This window comes from Dipodomys ordii, unplaced genomic scaffold (assembly GCF_000151885.1).
Source record: "Dipodomys ordii isolate 6190 unplaced genomic scaffold, Dord_2.0 Scaffold4, whole genome shotgun sequence".
Lineage (NCBI taxonomy): Eukaryota > Metazoa > Chordata > Mammalia > Rodentia > Heteromyidae > Dipodomys > Dipodomys ordii.
The window spans coordinates 25,832,540-25,852,041 of NW_012267220.1; the positions used below are offsets into that span (position 1 = coordinate 25,832,540).

At 42.4% G+C, this 19,502-nt stretch overlaps 1 protein-coding gene and 1 pseudogene across 1 annotated transcript in view; one reads left to right on the forward strand and one right to left on the reverse strand.

The window, feature by feature from the left end:
* Positions 1 to 19,218, reverse strand: part of Ppp2cb (protein phosphatase 2, catalytic subunit, beta isozyme) — a 28,311-nt gene extending 9,093 nt beyond the window's left edge. Inside the window, exons 1-3 of the mRNA XM_013026587.1 lie at positions 19,086 to 19,218; positions 4,277 to 4,486; positions 1,534 to 1,707 (exon numbers count right to left, since the gene is read on the reverse strand). Coding sequence (XP_012882041.1) covers positions 1,534 to 1,707; positions 4,277 to 4,486; positions 19,086 to 19,187 — 486 coding nt within the window. The 5' untranslated portion in view covers positions 19,188 to 19,218. The remainder of the gene's footprint in view (positions 1 to 1,533; positions 1,708 to 4,276; positions 4,487 to 19,085) is intronic.
* LOC105990980 lies at positions 4,994 to 5,593 on the forward strand (annotated as a pseudogene).
* Positions 19,219 to 19,502: the final 284 nt, after the last annotated feature.

The window sequence follows — 19,502 nt, forward strand, 5'->3', positions numbered from 1 at the left end:
ACCAAAACCCCGAAAACCTGACAGGAATGCAGTGTACACTGGCTGTTTTGTTTCTTAAATGGACAGTGATAACAGATTGAATGACTTGGAGGCTGCAGACAGGTAAGGAAAAATAGGCTACCTTTCTAAAATAATTTGTCCATTAAATTTAATGCTAATTAAGACAATATTGCTTTAAACATTTAAAAGCTAATTAAACATTTTAAGGCAGGTGCTGATAGCTCATGCCTGTAATCTTAGCTACTCAGGAGGCTGATTTGAGGACAGAGGTTTGTAGCCAGCTCAGGCAGGAAAGTGCACCCTCCCCAAAAAAGCTAGAAGTTGAGTTGTGGCTCAGTGATAGAGTGCTAGCTTTGAGCAAAAGAAGCTCAAAGGCAGGGCACCAGTGGCTCACTCCTATAATCCTAGCTACTCAGGAGGCTGAGATCTGAGGATCGTGGTTCAAAGCCAGCCCGGGCAGGAGAGACCATGAAACTCCTATCTCCAATAAACCACCAGAAAACCGGAAGTGGCACTGTGGCTCAAGTGGAGGAGTGTTCACCTTGAGCTGAAGAGCTCAGGGACAGCGCCCAGGCCCAGAGTTCAAGAACCAATACTGACCAAAAAAAAAAAAGAAAAGTTCAAATACAACATCCAGGCCCTAAATTTAAGCCCCAGGAGTAGTGTGTGCACGTGCAGGCACACACACACATTTTAAAAAACAAATTTATGCTGTCATTCATATTGACAAATCTAGGCATTATTATCTGAAAGTATTATTCTTTTTAATTATTGGAGTGTCCAAAACCATGATTATAACCAAAGTATATCCTGACCAACAGACCAAAAGGCTAATGTATCTTTTGACTATTCTGGACTTTTATAATTTAAGAACTGTAGTTCTTAATGTTTTATATTTGAATTTAATTATTTCCTGTTCAGTGAAACCTCCAGATACTAAAATAGTAAATGTGCAGTTTTGTTTTTTTTTGGGGGGGGTCTGGTCGTGGGGCCTGAACTCTGGGCCTAGGTGCTGTCCCTCAGCTCTTCAGCTCAAGGCTAGCACTCTACCACTTGAGCCACAGCGCTGCTTCTGGCTTTTTTCTTATGTGGTGCTGAGGAATTGAACCCAGGGCCTCATGCATGCAAGGAAGTACTCTACCACTGAGCCACCTTCCCAGCCCTAAATGTGCAGAATTTTTCTTATACTTTTCAATGTTTTATTGTATATCTGGCATACTTACTATGGATAGAAACACTCAATTCTTGGGGAAAAGATACAGTATCTTGCCTTGCCACTCACTATACATCAATCATAAGCATTTGTTTATGCTATTTAATCTATAAGAAACAGGTTAGCATATTCTTTGGCTAAAAGATTTACAAAGGTATTTGAGAATGGTGGATTTTGTTGTTCAAAGCTTATCCGATTCTCTGTTCTGAAATTTTTAGTTTTAAGAAAAGGCCAAAAAGATGCAGAAGCAAAGATCATGTAAATGGAGACCCTCATACATTTAATCTCCCCCATGAAGACATAATCACACACATACTCACTTGTCCATCTACTAAAGCTGTAAGTGGAAGATAATCAAACAGATCTGTAAAGTATTTCCAAACATTGGCATTTCCATACTTCCGTAGACATTCATCATAAAAGCCATAAACCTGGGTAATTTGTCGGCTTTCATGATTTCCTCTCAATATTGTAATGCGTTCAGGATATCGAACCTGCAAGATATGAAAAAGAAGCCCAGGCACAATCATATCTTCACTGGTAATGCTAAGAACATTACCTTCTGATCCACTTTCTTCACTGGCTCTTTGGTCCACTAGGTGAAATGTATTTTTTAGAGTAAAAGACTCCTTCAAACCAAATCTTATTAACCAAAGCCAGCTGCTGGCTGCTCATGCCTGTAATCCTAGCTGCTCAAGAATACTAGATCTGGAAGACTATAGTTCAAAGCCAGCTAGGATAGAAAAGTATGCAAGACTTTATGTCCAATTAACCAGCCAGACTGGAGGCCTGGCTCAAGTGATAGAGGCTCATCTGTGAGTTAACAAGCAAGCCTACTGAGAGAGCACGAGGCCCTGAGTTCAAGTACGTACACACACACCTTCAAAACCCATAATCCCCATCTTCGACAAAAACCGACTTGCTAAATCTGAGTAAAGTTTCAAATATATTACTAACCGCCTCCACAAATGGGGACTGAACCCAGGGCCACATACATGCTGGGCAATCATTGTACTTCTTTTATTTTTTGCCAGTCCTGGGGCCTAAATTCTGGGCCTGGGCGCTGTCCCTCAGCTCTCCTCAGCTCTTCAGCTCAAGGTGAGCACTCTCACTTGAGCCACAGTGCCACTTCCAGTTTTCTGAGTGGTTTATTGGAGATAAGAGTCTCACAGACTTTCCTGCTTGGGCTGGCTTTGAACCGCGATCCTCAGATCTCAGCCTCCTGAGTAGCTAGGATTACAGGTGTGAGCCACTGGCGCCTGGCTTCATTGTACTTCTTAAACTGTGCTCTATCACTAAATATTTCCTTTTACAACAAAACAGAACATAATGACTAAGATACTATACTTTGAATATTCCTAATGTAAAACTCTAAAATCTCAACTCCAAAATCTGAAACTTTTTAAGTACCAGAAAATTCTACACCATGAAATCATGCTTCATTCACAAAATTATTAAAAGCATTAAATAAAAATCACTCCAGGGCTGGGAAGGTGGCTCAGTGGTAGAATGCTTGCCTTGCATGCATGAGGCCCTGGGTTCGATTCCTCAGTACCACATAAGCAGAAAAAGCCAGAAGTGGTGCTGTGGCTCAAGTGGTAGAGCGCTAGCTTTAGCTGAAGAGCTGAGGGACAGCGCCCAGACCCAGAGTTCAGGCCTCAGAATCGACAAAAATCACTCCAGGTTATGTGTGTAAGGAGTTTATTAGTTAAAAATGTAACTGGCAACAAGTATGAAAAAGCATCAGATTCTACTAAGTGACCATAACGCTACAGATGCACACTTCAATACACATAAATTTACTAAGCATTTCTTATATGATCTACATTAAACTTGGTTTTATAAAGCTTACCAGAGTCATACAAGTATAAAACATGGTTTCTGTTGTTTAGGGACCAGTGTTGTTAAAGAGATATATAAACAATAAAAAGACATATAAAAAGATATATAAACAATAAAAAGAAACTGAAAGAAGTAGAAGGAAAACGGCCAAAATGACTGAAGGCTTCATGATGAAGAGACTTAGTTTAGACTGACAGGAATAAGACATTTAGAGACAGACCAGGCACTGGTTACTCATGTCTATAATCCTAGCTTTTCAGGTAACTGAGGCCTGAGGATCGTGGTTCGAAGCCAGGCTTGTGACACTGTGGAGCCCTAGCCTTGAGCAAAGAGCTCAGGGACAGTGCACAGGACCTGAGTTCAAGCCCCTTGTCTGACGAGAGGTGGGGGGAAGAGGGAGGAAAGGGAAAGAGAGGAAGACAGACAGAGAGAGATTGTAAGAGCAGAAAAATTCAGACAAAGTAATAATTTTTTTTATACGTAAAAATGTCTTTTATACTTAAAATATCTTTTATACTTTTTTTTGGTTGTGGGGCTTGCAAAGTAATAATTTTATGGGTACACTAGACCAGGAAATAAACAGAGAGTCTAGTGCACTGAATAATAAAATTCTTTGATGTGAGGCAAAACATTTTTGCTATCTACTACTGGCAGGTAAATTTAGACTATAGAAGATAGCCAAGGAGTTTGTGATTCTATAAGCAATATGGAATCACTGAAGAGGCTGGGGACACAGAAGTAAGATATAGTTGTTAAAAAGAGAGATTTAATCCGGCTGTATATGCGAGGTGATTTAGGGATTAGATCTTGGAGGTAGAAATGAAAGTTACCTACTATAATAAGGTGTAAGGTGATAAATGTGTAAGGCATGGAACAGAAAGGCACAAACAGAGATAACCTTTTCAAGGTAAGAATCTTTTTTGGTGGTGCTAGGGTCTGAACTCAGGTTCTTACACTTGCTAGGCAAGGTGTGGTAACATGCCACACCTTTACTCACCCTTTTTGCTCTGGTTGAGATAGGGACTCATTTTTTTCCCAGGCCAGCATAGACTTCAATCATCTTAAACTCAATACCAAAGATAAATAACTAAGTCAAATATAATTTCAAGACTTCAGTTATGCACAACTTGGGAATGATACATTTGTCAGAAGCAGAGAAGTTTAGTGCATAATTTCAAAAAGAAAAGAATAAATTTAAAAAGAGAATGTCTTTAATTGTACCTTTAATGCTACAAGAAGAGTCACAGTCTCCACAGAGTAATAACCTCTGTCTACATAATCACCCATGAATAGGTAGTTTGTGTCTGGTGATTTTCCACCGATTCTAAAGAGTTCCATAAGGTCATGGAATTGGCCATGCACATCTCCACAGACAGTAACAGGACAACGAACTTCTTGCACATTTGATTCTTTTGTTAAAATTTCCTTAGCCTGTTGGAAAAATAAAATCAAAATTAAAAAAATTTTATCACAAATTTAAAGGTGATAAAAGGTGACTAAACTGAGATCTGAAGGGGAAAAAAAAAGAAAATTTAAAGACTTAATTATGCCTTAGAAAACATAAAACAACTCATCACAATTGGGAAGCACTTTCCTAATATGCTGTAATAGAAATGGCTAATAATGTGTACAAAGAGGGGATCATACTGAAACAGCTGATGGGAATATGCTACTGATGGGAATATAATATGGTGCAGCTACTATGGAAATGTGACAGTTGTTCCAAAGTTAAACTAAAAATTACTATACATTTTACCAAATTCCACTCCTAGATATGTATATTTAAAAGTAAATTAAAAGTCGTTTACATATTTCCTGGCAGCCTTATTTGTAATAGCCAAAACACAGAAACTACCCAAATGTTCCCATCAATTCATGAATAAAATAATATCCACCAAATGGAGTATTAACCAGCAATAAAGCCTTTCGGATTGCTCCATGTGTGTCCTGGGGCTGCGCCCTCAGCCGAGTCCACCCATAGTCCGGCCTGCAGCCCCGCCATGCCTGCCAACCTCAGCCAAGTGGTACAGGCGTTTGAGCTTGCAGGAAGTGGACGAGCCACCCAGCACCCTCTGCCGGTGTCCTACATGGGGGTGGAGGTGGACGATCTAGGCAAAGTGCTGACATCCACCCAGGTTAAGAACAGACCCAGCAGCAGTGAGTGGGAAGGTTGTGATTCTGGGAAACTGTACACCTTGGTCCTGACCGACCCGGATGCTCCCAGCAGGAAGGATCCCAAATACAGGGAGTGGCACCACTTCCTGGTGGTCAACATGAAGCCAACGATGTCAGCAGTGGGACCGTCCTCTCCGATTATGTGGGCTCCGGGCATCCCAGTGGCACAGGCTCCATCCGGACGAGCAGGAGAAACTTCTGAAGTGGACGAGCCCATTCTCAGCAACCCCTCCGGGGACCACCACGGCAAGTTCAAGGTGGTGGCCTTCCACAAGAAGTACCACCTGGGTTCCCCGGTGGCTGGCACGTGGTACCAGGCCGTGGGATGACTATGTCCCCAAGCTGTAGCTGTCTGGGAAGTAGGGAGGCTCAATTTTTGAGCTCCCTCCCTTCGCCCCCTAGCCCCGGGGCCCTGCAAGTGGGGTCCTTGGGCACCGATGCCAGTAGATGTCTCTCTCCCTTGCTCGGGCAACGCCTGGGCTGTCCATAGTAGCACAGGGTGGCTCGTCCTGCTGCCTGTCCTTTATGCTCCTATTGTGTTGATCACGTTTAAATTCCTTATTGGGGGTGGCATTTGGAATTGTAATGGAGGTACCTTGTTAACAACTAGCAATCCAGAATCTAAAGAAAATTCCAGTTAAAAAAAGACTGAGGGGTGGGGGGATTGTGTGTGAAAGAAAAGGGAAGGGAGTCGTTGTCACTGTCTTTGAGATGCTGCCTGCAACTTCTCCCCCACAACTTCTCCACAGGGACCTGGCTCTCATGGCCGGCTCCTGGCTGGCCCCTACAGTTCTCTGTAGCTGACTAGGTGTCTACCTTAGCCAGGGGGCCTGGCCCACCAATATGGAGCTGGAGGACAGGTGGGTTGGAGTCCTTAAATCCTTGAGGGTTAAATTGTTCACTGGTCGTTGTTCTGGAGTTGCTTAGTGTTACTCCTGCCATTTGTTTATCATTGAATAAAGTAGAAATGTTGGCTGATACAGAAAAAAAAAAAAGGAAGCAGCCTTTCACAAATGGCCACATAATGTGCAGTTTCATTTACGTGCCGTGTCCAGAACAGGCAAATCTACAGGGGTGGAAAGATTATGGTTGCCTGAGCCTGGGAAGTGGCAGGCCGAGTGTCTAGGGTCTACCAGGTTAGGGATGTGGTTTTCTTTGAGGTAAATGGACACCTTTCAATATTGTAATGGAGGTAAAGGTATGTGGATGTACTTATTCAGTGCTACTGAATCATGTAGTCTAAGTGAATTGCATGCTACAGCTGGAATATTATCTCAATAAAGGTGTTTTGTTTTAGTGTGCCAGTCCTGGGGCTTGGGTGCTGTCCCTTAGCTTTTTTTGCTCAAGACTAGTGTTAGTGTGCTATCATTTGAGCCACAGTTCCACTTCTGGTTATTTGGTAGTTTAGTGGAGATGAGAGTCTCATGGACTTTCCTGTAAAGTCTGGATTCAAATTGCGTTCCTTAGATCTCCACTTCCTGAGTAGCTAAGATTATAGGCACGAGGCAGCTTAAATCTTATTATGGGAACTATGGCTCAGCATGTGGAACATGCTGGATGCTATTGGAAAACCACCGGTTGTGTGATGGCTGTGTCTGACCTTCTGCCATAATCCTGTCAAAAGGCAGAAATGAATGATTGTGTGTAGTTAGTTTACTGTTTTCTGGTATCCTGTTCTCTATTTCATGGAATTGCCCTTTTGATCTGTTCCCTTAAGCTAGCCCTGGGGCAACCTAACCTCAAAAAAGCAGTAACAGACCCACACATGTTCAGTTTAACCATGCCTTTCAGTTAAACTCACTCACTTCCTTGTCCTACATTGCTGAAATGACACCTCATGGTCATTTCTTTATCTGTCACCCCAGTATCTGCTGGAAGAAACTGGCAGTTTATAAGTTTAAAATAGATCAATGAGCTGGGAGCCGGTGGCTCACATCTGTAATCCTAGCTACTCAGGAGGCTGAGATCTGAGGATTGCAGTTCAAAAGCCAGCTTGGGCAAAAAAGTCTGAGGGACTCTTATCTCCAATTAACCACCAGAAAACTGGAAGTGGTGCTGTGGCTACAGTGGTAGAGTGCTAGCCTTGAGCAGAAGAACTGAGGGGCAGCGTGCCTAGACTCAGAGTTCAAGACACACGACTGACCTCCCCCCCAAAAAAAGATCAATAAGAAAACAATTCTGAACCAGTCTTACATAAACATTTTCTGATTCAAAAGCTAACTTGCAAATTTTCTACCCCCATCTCTACCTCTCAACTACTTTATTATAATTACTTTATGGTGTTGAATTGGAATATACCATCAGGAAGCACCAAAGTGCAGAATTTATGTATTAATACTGGCAAGTTAAATGCAAACCATTAACAGCTAACCTGTCTTGAAAATTTTCTTAATAGAAAAAAAGAGCTCAGAAACAGGAAGAAAATTTTTTTAAAAAAGTATATGTATTGCTAAAAGTTTCTGTTAGGTAGGCTGCTTTACTGTGTGTGTGTGAGAATACTCATGTTTGAACTCAGGGACTTGCACTTGCCAGACAGAGGTTCTGGAACCAGAGCCATGTCTTATCTCTCAACCTCTATTTGCTTTTATTTTTAGAATAAGGCCTTGTTTCCTCCTTACTCCTCTCTCAGGGTGGACCTATTTGTAATTTTTTCTAGGTGGGATGACAGGTGCTACATGATGGCACCCAGATATTGGCTGAGAGGAATACTCCAAACTTCTTCCTGTGCTGACTTGAAATGCAATCTTCCTCATGTCCACGTCCAGAGTAGTTAGGATTACGGGTGTAAGCCACTGGTGACTAGCATTTCTTAGTATGCAAAATTCCAATGATTTATCAAGTTTGCAGGTTGTGATGAATTAGAAACGAAATTACACAAAGGAAGTGGAACTACAAGGGACATGTAAAGTGACAGGAAGAAACCACCAAACAGCAAAAATGACATGGCCATTAAAGTCAAAACTCATGAGGAAACTTCAAGTGGGACCCAGTTGAGTTGGACTGATGGGAGTAACATTTTTGGGATAGATGGTGCTTTTAAGAGCATTTAAAAGCACACATTTGGCCGGGCACCGGTGGCCCATGCCTATAATCCTAGCTACTCAGGAGGATGAGATCTGAGTATCTTCTTCAAAGCCAGCCCTGGCAGGAAAGTCCATCAGACTCTTATCTCCAATAAACCAATCAAAAACTGGAAGTGGCGCTGTGGCTCACAGCGGTGCTCGCTTTGAGCTGAAGAGCTCAGGGACAGTGCCCAAGCCCAGAGTTCAAGCCCCATAGCCCACAAAAAAAAAAAAAAAAAAGCACATATTCTTGGACTAGGAGTGTGGCTTACTAGTAGTGCTTGCCTAGTATGAATGAAACCCTGGGTTGGATTCCTCAGTACCACATAAACAGAAAAAGCCAGAAGTGGCACTGTGACTTTAAGGGTAGAGTGCTAGCCTTGAGCAAAGGAAGCTCAGGAACAGAGTTCAACCCCTCTCACCCGCCCCCCCCAAAGCACACATTCTTAAGTTTCTGCATGCATAATTCAAATTCCTATTGCTCTATATGTATCTTTGTCAACTAATATTCTTGCCAATAGTAGCTTTTAATTTGCACCTCTGATACATCTTTTAATCAATATGGAGCTTAGCCTGGCTTGGAACTCATTACCTACTTTCCTTCCTCCTTACCTTTCTGGCTCACAGCATTAATTACTCCTAATAATATAGGGCCAGCCATGCCTCAGTGATTTGTAATATCACCTCTGCTAAGCGGCTGTTTCTAGACTTACATGTACTAGACATATACATCCTTCCAAGTTCCCTTAACTGTCTTTCTTTTCCTTCTTTTCTTCTCTTCTCCTGCTCCCTTCGTTTGGGTTTGAACTCAGGGCACTGTTTCTAGGTAGGTGCATGCTCCATCACTTTGAGCCATACCTTTTTATTTTTCAGACAGGATTTCTCTTTTTGCTGGCCTCAGCTCGTGATCTTCCTCTACCTGCCAGGTAGCAGGGATTTGAAGTATAAGCTACCAAACCTGGTATGTGGAGTTTTTCTGAACGTGCTGTCTCTGTACTGTACTGTTTTCACCCCGATGGTGTCCTGGCCCAGCACCCTGTGCTGGCTGGAGTCCAAGTGTTCTGAACTGCACCTGCCTGGTACTCACTCTGGGCCTAACTCTGCTGAGCTGCTCCTCTACTTTAAGAGACAGTGTCACATGCTAGTATGTGGCTGACGGTGTAATTTAAAAAAATATGTGAGCCTCTCATTATTATCAATGTGAAAAAGAAACTTGTCAGAAATAAAAGATTCTTTTTTCAAAAATAGCTTCTTAGGAATTTTAATTTTAGAACTTGTCATGTCCTATGAAAATCCTTTTGGGATTAGGATTGAGACTGTGCTAAATTTACACATTAATTTAGGACAAATGGACATCTTTCTTTGTGGGGTAGCAGTTACTGGGATTTAAATGCCGTTCTTCATACTTGCTAGAAAGGCATTCTTGCCCGTATCTCCAGCCCTAATTTTTGCTGGCTATTTTTGTGACAGGGTCTCTCTTCGTTCCTGGGCATATAACTGGGTGAGATCCACCAAAGTCAAGCTTCTTGTGTAGTTAGAACAACATGCACATGCCATAGAGAGTATTCAGCTCTTCACTAACAGGGGTCTTTCAAATTTTCTGCCCCAGGCTGGCCTCAAATTTCAGTCCTTCCAATGTTATCCTTCTAAGTAGTGGTTAAAGGTCATCTTTAGGCTAGTATTTCCATGAATGAATATAGTACCAATCATCATTCAGATTTCCCTTTTTTCCCCAAATATTTCTTTACTGAGATTGTGACTATATAAATTTTGCATATTGTCAGTTATATTTAGCTAAAGTCACAGGTTTCCTTTTTTAATCAAGTTTTGTAACGATCTCTAATAATATCTCTTTATTGTACACTGTTAGACATACTGTCATCATGTACCACCTAATGAGGTCAACAACAGACTGTAAAGACAGAGCTCCCATACAATTATAATGGAGACTAATAACACACAGCTGTGACAACATCCGGGTTCATTGTTCTGTTAGTGTGGCAATGGTGGTGTGAAGCAAACCTATCATGTTATAAAAAAAAAGCACAGTATGTAATCCTTGATGATAAATGACTACTTACTGGCTTATGTATTATATATATATATATATATATTTTTTTTTGTTAGAGTGTGTTCCTTCTTTTAGTACTTAGGAAATTTTACTGAAAATACAACAGCAGCCTTGTACATCCAGCATCACCAAGTCTCTTGATTACATCATTTTCTCTTGTGCTTGATTTAATCTTGCTATTCCCATGACAAAATCACCTAACAATGCATGACTAGAAAAAAAGATAATTTATACTTGATACTATGCTTGGATTAAAAAAATACATTTCTTGGGGCTGGGAATGTGGCTTACTGCTAGAGTGTTGAATCCTCAGCACCACATATACAGAAAAAGCTGGAAGTAGCACTGTGGCTCAAGTGGAAGAGTGCTAGCCTTGAGTACAGAGAGGCAGAGTGACAGTGTACAAGCCTTGAGTTCAAGCCCCAGACTAGCAAAAAACATAACAAAACCAAAAAGCATTTCTTGAGTCTAACAGCTTGTTTTCTGTGTTTCTGTAGTGCTAGGGAAGAAACCCAGTTTCTTATGCATGTTAACCAAGCATTCTAGTGCCGACCTAAACTCAGCTTTTTAATGTCAAATTTTTGCATTATGCTCTTGTAACTTGAAAATGTATTTAATTAAAAAATGTTTGAGATGTGCAATCCAGTTTAGCCTTGAATTTGTAATCTTCTTTCAGTCTTCTAAGTGTTGGGATTACAGGCATGTACCACTATGCCTGGCTCATATAACCAGTTTTAAAATCTACAGATTCCTCATATAAACTATATCATGACACTTTTCTTTCCCTACAAATCTCCTATGTGCTAGAGAAGTGATGAACAAAAAGCATGTCAGTGCAGCGCAACACTGATGAGAATTTTAGTCAGCTGTCTTTGTCAAGATAAGGAAGAAAAAAAAAAAGCTCCTTTCCAGAATCATAACCCTGTAGTGGTATTCATTTAACATCATTTTTATGGTCTACTGAAACTGCGTAGATTCTAATCAGTCATAAAGTATTTTAAAAAGTACAGAGCTGAAAATGTGGCTCGAGGGGTGGTACACCTGCATAGTAGGCATGAGGCCTTTAGTTCCAACCCCACTAGGCGTGAGTGGCTTAAGCCTGTAATCCTAGTTACTTAGGAAGCTGAGATCTGGAGATAGTGGTTCAAAATCAGTTTGAGCAGGGAGCCATTGGGTCATGCCTGTAATCCTAGCTACTCAGGAGGCTGAGATTTGAGGATCTTGGTTAAAAGCCAGCCCTGCAGGAAAGTCCATAAGACTCTTATCTCCAATTAACCACCAGAAAACCGGAAATGGACCAGAAATGGTGCTGGGGCTCAAGTGGTAGAGTGCTGCTATCCTTAAGCTGAAGAGCTGAAGGACAGCACTCAGGCCCAGAGTTTGAGCCAGTTCAAGCCAGCTCGAGCAGAAAGGCCTGTGAGATTCATATTTCTAATTAACCACCAAAAAAGCTGAAGTAGAACTATGGCTCAAGTGGTACAGTTCCAGCCTTAAGCTGAAAAAGCAGCCCAAACAAAAAAGCAGTACTGCCTTCTTCCGAAAACTCATTTTGTTTTCCTTTTCCTTCTCCAACTCCTCTATTTTTTTTTTTTTTTTTTAATGTGTAAGTGCCTATTTGCTTGCTTTTGCTGTTTTTGAGCTACATACCTGGCTGGCCTGAACTTCAATCCTTCCGGTTATACTTCCTACACTGCTGGGAAGAAAACACAAGTCGCCATGCTCAGCCTGTTATTAGTTGAGCTGACCTTGAACCCCCAAGCTTCCTGACTCCACCACTCAGATAGCTGGCATTACAGGTGTAAACCATCATACTCAGCTCAAAAGCTAATTTTCTAAGTCTAGGTGAAGACATTTCTGTGGTTATAATAGTTTCTTCCCTCATAATACTGTGACTATCAAGTTTTGCTGACAGAAATGGTTTTCAAAATGTTCAGACTTCTATTTTTTTTTGGGTCCGGTCATGGGGCCTGAACTCTGGGCTGGGCGCTGTCCCTCAGCTCTTCAGCTCAAGGCTAGTGCTCTACCACTTGTTGCCACAGCGCCACTTCCGGCTTTTTTCTTTTTGCTTATGTGGTGCTAAGGAATCGAACCCAGGGCCTCATGCATGCAAGGCAAGCGCTCTACCACTGAGCCACCTTCCCAGCCCCAGACTTCTTCTTCTATTATTTTTAAAGATCCCCCTCCCTACATTTTCAGTTTTTATTGCCAATATGTTAAATATCAATAGTACAACTCACACAAACAAACGCTTCATGATGGTTAATAAGTTTAGGAATATAAAGGTGATCTTTTTTTTTTTTTTTTGAGGGGGGGGTTGGTCCTGGGGTTTGAACTCAGGGCCTGGGTGCTGTCCCTGAGCTTCTTTTGCTCAAGGTGAGCACTTTACCACTTGAGCCACAGTACTACTTCTGGCTTATTGGAGATAGTCTCAGACTTTCCTGCTTGGGCTAGATTTGAACCATGATCCTCAGGTCTCAGACTCCTGAGTAATTAGGATTACAGGCTTGAGCCACCAGCCCCCAACTAGTACAAAGGTTTTTAAATCCTTGGAAAAGAATCACTATATTTTGTTGATCCATTTTGTTGATCTACATGTCAGTATGAAAAGAGATTATCTATAAAACAATGTCTCCTATTCACTTGAACTTACTTTCTAGTAGCTACCAGCATTCCATTATACTAATCCGCTGATTTAAAATATCTGCTGATTTAAAATACTGACATTTGAAAAACAAAATCACACTAACGCTTATGTGCTGATTGTAAGAACTGGCTTTTCTGTCCTCTGATTGCACCTAGCTATGCCTCCCCGCTTCCCCCAAGTGTAGAGGAGGAACCCAAGGCTTTGGTTTCTCATGTTAGGCAAGTGCTCTCCCACTGTCATATCCCAACCCCATTCCCAGTGTCTTTTAATTTGAAGCGACTCTAAATAGCAGTGACCAGGGCTTTCATTCCAACAGAGATACTCTATCCAGTGTTCTAAAATGTTTTGCTATCTGTTCATATGTATAGTCTTCCTCATTTCTGTTATCCTTCCAAACTTGAGTGTCCATCTTTTCTTCTAATTCCAGGCTATCATCATTCTTCCAACAACTGTCTGAACATTCTTATCTCCATTCTTATCCTTTCATTATACAAAACCCTAGGCTTAATTTTTACATCTTCATACATGCATGCACAATAATTTGATCATATTCACCCTTTAACATGACATTTTAAAATCTCAATGTAAAAATTTTGTTTGTTTGGGATCACCAGACTGCTTCACTAACACATTCACATAGTATATACACATATTCAGGGCTTCAGTTATTACAGTGGAAGAGCACAAGGTCAAAGGCACAAGGGCACTTCTGAGAGAACTAAGTGCAAGAAGTCCAATGCACTCACTGCCTGGTTGGCTGACATGAGTGCAGTGCTACGAGGAAAGCCCATAGAGGCCCAGTGCTCAAGACCTGTAAACTGGGAGCTGTCACATAGGTGCCATTTGTCTACCTTGTACCTAAATTTCAAACTCGACACCAACAGTTTAGGCACAGTAGATCAGTAGAGAAAGTGGGAACCCACCCCAAATCCAACTTTCTAGACACCAGGTGAGGGAGACCTTGCAGTAAGATATACCACAAACAGCTGCCTCAGAACTGCTGTATTAACTCTTTACCTGCACACTAGCAATTCTTTTTTTTTTTTTTTTGGTCAGTCATGGGGTCTGAACTCTGGGCCTGGGTGCTGTCCCTCAGCTCTTCAACTCAAGGCTAGTGCTCTACCACTTGAGCCACAGCGCCACTTCCGGCTTTTTTCTTTTTGCTTATGTGGTGCTGAGGAATCGAACCCAGGGTCTCATGCATGCAAGGCAAGTGCTCTACCGCTGAGCCACCTTCCCAGCCCTAGAAAAAATTTTAACCATTCAATTCTCAAAGAAACTACACAATCAGAAAAAGACAAAATTTAGGATTAAAGAGTATACCAAACTCAATGAGAAAACACATGTTGTACCTACCCACACTAATTCTAACATATCTGTTTTCTTTAATTTTATACTGTACCTAGACTTTATATATGTTATTTTTTAGTAGTTGTACAAAGAGTTGCCATTCAGCAAAGCCATTTATGAATGTGAATCTTTAAAAAAATCTGTTTTCTTAATGTGTTTTAGTATTTTAGTAAAGTTCTTGCACCCATAATTTGTCATAAAAATTATCTATGTAGTGGAGAATTAACCTTACCAAAGGGTATGGCTGGCCTTTGCACTAGAATGTTCCATTTGATAAGTGACTGACCGGCAATCTAACAAGTGTCTTAAAGAGCTTTGGGTGATGGTAAGTCCCATGCCTCTATAGAAAATATAAAGTATCAGCCCTCCTGACCTCTGCTCTTTGTCCTTCCTTCCATAGCCTATCCCAAAATGGGTTTTCCCCCAATTACAGAAATGTACCGTAACTCAGGACTTCTGAGAAAGTTCCTAGCAATCAGTGAACCTAGGTGTGAAGTTGCAACTGGTATGGAAGTGAGAAGTGAGAGAGTTCCCTTGAATTTGACAGTTTGGGGACTTGCTTCCTTCAACTTCTGCAAAGTGTTTTTGTTTGACGCTGGAATCACTGAACCCAGGTACTCCACAGTGGAGCTACACACCCAGCCCCTAACAAGCTTCTTTTTTTATTAAAACCTAAATCATGTTGTAGTCAATCTAGAAGGCTTTCTCTGACTAGTCCACTAAAAGAGTCTTTTAGCTGGGAGCAATGGCATGCACCTTTGGTTCCAGCTACGTAGGAAACCTAGCCCAGCAACACCATGGAGAGACCCTCAGCTCAAAAAATTAAAAAACAAAACTACCAGGCACTGGTGGCTCTTGCCTGTAAACCTAACTACTCAGGAGAATGAGATTTGAGGATTAAGGTTCTAAGCCAGCCCATCCAGAGACTTTTATCTCCACCCACCAAAAAGAGTGAGGAGCCGTGGCTCTGGTGATGGAATATTCGTCAGCCTTGAGCAAAAAAGCTAAGGGACAAAGAGTTACATATAGTTCTAGTAACAAAATGTCCTCAACAGCACCAAACTGGCTTTTAGGCACATCATCTTTAAAAACTGCTATTTCTGCTACTGTTGCAGGAATTGATTACAGAAGCAAAGTTTCAGCCCTCTTTGTAAGGAAGGAGTCAAATCTACAACCAGCTTCAAAATCTAGACTGCTAATTTAAGTTAGTATAATAATAATAATAATAATAATAACCTTCTCAGATGATAGGCATTTCTCAGACATGAGCCTAATAAGCCAGACACAAAGCACCATTCATAGTCTTTTTCTGTCACTCAGTCCATAAGGCAAGACTAAGTACTCAAGTATCTTGATTTCTGCAGAGAGTTTCTGGGTTAAAAAATATATATATATATATATAGAGAGAGAGAGAGAGAGAGAGAGAGAGAGAGGCAATTTTGAATTAAAACAGGAACCTAATTCCAAGGGAAATACTATAGCCTTATAATGTAACTTTCTATATAGTATCAAAAAATAGATTCACAAGCCCAGGTGCCGGTGGTTTATTCTTGTAATCCTAGCTAGCTAGGAGGTTGAGATGTGAGAATGGTTGCTCAAAGCCAGCCCGGCAGGAAAGTCCGTTAGACTCTTATCTCCAATTAACCACCAGAAAAACAGAAGTGGCTCTGTGGCTCAAGTGGTAGATCACTGTCTTGAGCAGAAGAGTTCAGGGATAGTGCCTAGGCCCAGATTGAGCTCCATGACCAACCAAAAAAAAAGTAAGAAAAAAAGAATCCACAAATCATGCTATTAAAAAATGTAGTCAAGCCAGCTGCCTGGGGCTCACACCTGCAACCCTAGCTACTCAGAAGGCTGAGATTAAAGGACACAATTTTGAATACAGCCCAGGCAGAAAAGTCTGTGAGACTCTTATCTCCAATTAAGCACCAAAAGAACCAGAAGGGTGCTGTGGATCAAGTGGTAGAGTTCTTGCCTTCAGTAAAAGAAGCTCAAGCCCCAGGACTGACACCAAAAAAAGTAATAGTCAAAAGGAATTTAAAAGTAGAAAATTTATAGGCTGGGAATGCAGCTTAGTGGTACAGTGCATGCCTAGCATGCATGAAGCCCTGGGTTCAATTCCTCAGTACCACATAGACAGAAAAAGCCAGAAGAGGAGCTGTGGGTCAAGTGGTAGAGTGCTAGCTTTGAGCAAAAAGAAGATCAGGAATAGCGCCCAGTCCCTTAGATCGAGCCCTGGGACTGACAAAAAAAAAAAAGTAGAAAATTTATATAATTAAGTTTGCCTTAGTTTTTCATTTACCTTCCTCATATCTGTCACCATTCTTGCTCTAGAAAGGTATAGAGCTAGAATTAACAAGTTAGGGCTAAAGTTACGTTACAACATTGCTACAAATCCAATATGTTGTGCTGAATGTCTTCAACACAAAAATGTGCTGAGAAATAGCCCATTTCCATAACTCTAACACGTTTCTATAAGGAAATAGAGTGACATCTAAAACTATAAATTTTACCCTTACAGGTTTGAGGTGTGGTTCAGTAGAATGCTAGCTAATAAGCAAGAATCAGGTACCAAGTTTGAGTCCTGATCTCCAACCAACGCCCCCCCCCCCCGCAAACAAAAAACAAACCAAAAAAACCCCCAAACAAACAAACAAAAAAAAACATTTACCCTTCTTCATTTACCACTCACTGAGTGGTTACTTCTTTTTTTTTTTTTTTGTTGGTCTTGGGGCTTGAACTCTGGGCCTGGGCGCTGTCCCTCAGCTCTTCAGCTCAAGGCTAGCGCTCTACCACTTGAGCTACAGGGCCGCTTCCGGTTTTCTGGTGGTTTATTGGAGATAGGAGTCTCAAGGTCTTTCCTGCCCAGCCTGGTTTGAACCTCGATCCTCAGATCTCAGCCTCCTGAGTAGCTAGGATTACAGGCGTGAGCGCTCGGCTGAGTGATTACTTCTTTAGGACTTTATGTGGGCAGCACCTTTGTTACAAACAACCTAGGAGATTGGCGAATAGTCTCACAGATAAGAAAATCAGAGGTGCAGACCACATTGGCAATTCCGTTAGCAGGCTGTAGATTATGATTTGAATTCAGACAGGCTATACCTACACCTATATCTTGTAAAACATGGAAGTAGGGACTAAGGTCAGACCATAGGAAGATACTACAGAAATGCTAGAAACAGCAAAATGAAGTAATACTCAGAAGAGTAGAGAAAAATACTACCCATGTCTTCATCCCTTGGCAACTCCATGGAAAAGGATAGAAGACAAAGGTGATGGGTGGGTAATGCTTTGTGGAGATCAGTGCAGATATTCTGGGGGAAAAAACTTGATGCATTGTTAGGATGTGTGAAACACACCTGTAACAAAGTCCTAGGAAATGGTTGATGGATTTTTTAAATAGCTGAACAGGGTAAGACTTGTGTGCTTATTTTAAAGTAGATAAAGGGTAAATGTTAAAGCTTTTGAAATTTATAGATCAGATGACAGTCAAAGTGACAAGAAAGTTTGCTTCAGAAAGGTGAACATTTTACTGGCAGTTCTATTTACAGATATGAACTGTTAAGTAGTTATTTATAATATATAAAGACCCTGATCAACACTCCATTTATGAAAGCCACAATTCCAGTTATTACTCATTCATCCTAAGAAAGCTGAATAATTTTAAAACGGCTTAACAAAATCTTTCCTTCTTCAGTGCATTTCTGGGGCAAATCTGACTTCCAAACATTATGATTAAGGAAATTTTATAGAACATGACTTGAAATAAATACCCTCTTCTTCGTAGACTCCAGTGAGCCTTTGAAACGTAAATATAGTGCTCGCTTCGGCAGCACATATATTAAAAGTAATTATGAAGACATTTTTAACATATAATTTAAGAAATGAATGAGCCGGGCTCCGGTGGCTCACGTCTGTAATCCTAGCAACTCGGGAGGCTGAGATCCGAGGGTTGCGGTTCAAAGCTAGTAGGAGCAGGAAAAGTCCAGGAGATTCTTTTATCTTCAATTAACCACCTGAAAATCGGAAGTGGAGCTGTGGCTCAAAGTGGTCGGGAGAACGAGAAAAACTCTAGACTTGAAGATTGCGAGAACGAAGTTATACTGAAATCTGAACGCTAGGATCACACCTTGAAGAACGATGTACCCAGTCACCATCTTATTACTCTCTGGAAAACGAAAGACCTCACATACAGTAAGAATAGAAATCTTCTCGGAAAAGTGCTGTTCTGTATGAAAAAAAATAATAAACTGCATTTATAACTTCAAGCACAGTTTCTAGACTGGCCAGTGTTTCTGAAAATCAACACTCCTTCCGAAAGCCACTCCACACCAAGACCAATCACCACTGGCTTCCCCCTAACTCAACCTCTATTTACAAAACAAAAACACACACCCCAGCCTGCCATCACGCCCACTTTTCGACAACTCTCTGACTCGGGGATCTCGGAAGGCCCCATCCACCAGACAGCAATCCGCCCTTAACAAATGAAGTTAACGACTTTGAGGTTCAGATATCTAGTTCGCCCGCCCGAGGCCCGAAGGTCCGGGCCCGGGAGAACCAGCGTGAGCGTGGCGGCCCGGGCTGTGCTCACCGCCCGCGTCCGCTCCTGGGCCGGTTCGCCGGGTCACCCGAGCCCGCGGTCCCGCGGGGGCCGCTAGGCCGGGAGGAGCAGGGGTGTCGCCGCGGCCCGCCCCGCGCTCCGCACCCTCCCGGCCCGCGGCTCACCTTCTCGCACAGCGTCCGCACTTGGTTCTCGTTCAGCTGCTTACACTCGTTCAGCTGCTCGACCCACTGGTCCAGCTCCTTGGTGAAGGTCATGTCGTCCATGGCGGCGCGCTCCCCGGCCCCGCCGCCTCCCGCCCCCCTCTCCGCCCGCCCTGGCCCCCGCCCCCGCGGCCGCTTGCCTCCCCAGCCGCCAGCGCCAGCTCCCGGCCCGAGACCGCCGAGCCCCGGAGCGCGGCGGCCAGCCCCGCGCCCCGCTCAAGCCCAGCGGGCGGTTCCGGGAGCGCGGCCTCCCGGAGAGCTCGCCGCGCCGGGCTGTGCGCCCCGGGGGTCGGTGAGGGCGCCGGGCAGTGCGGAAGCACCGAGCGACTCTTCAGCAGGGCTCTCGCCAGACGACGAGCGCCCAACCACCACCGCCAC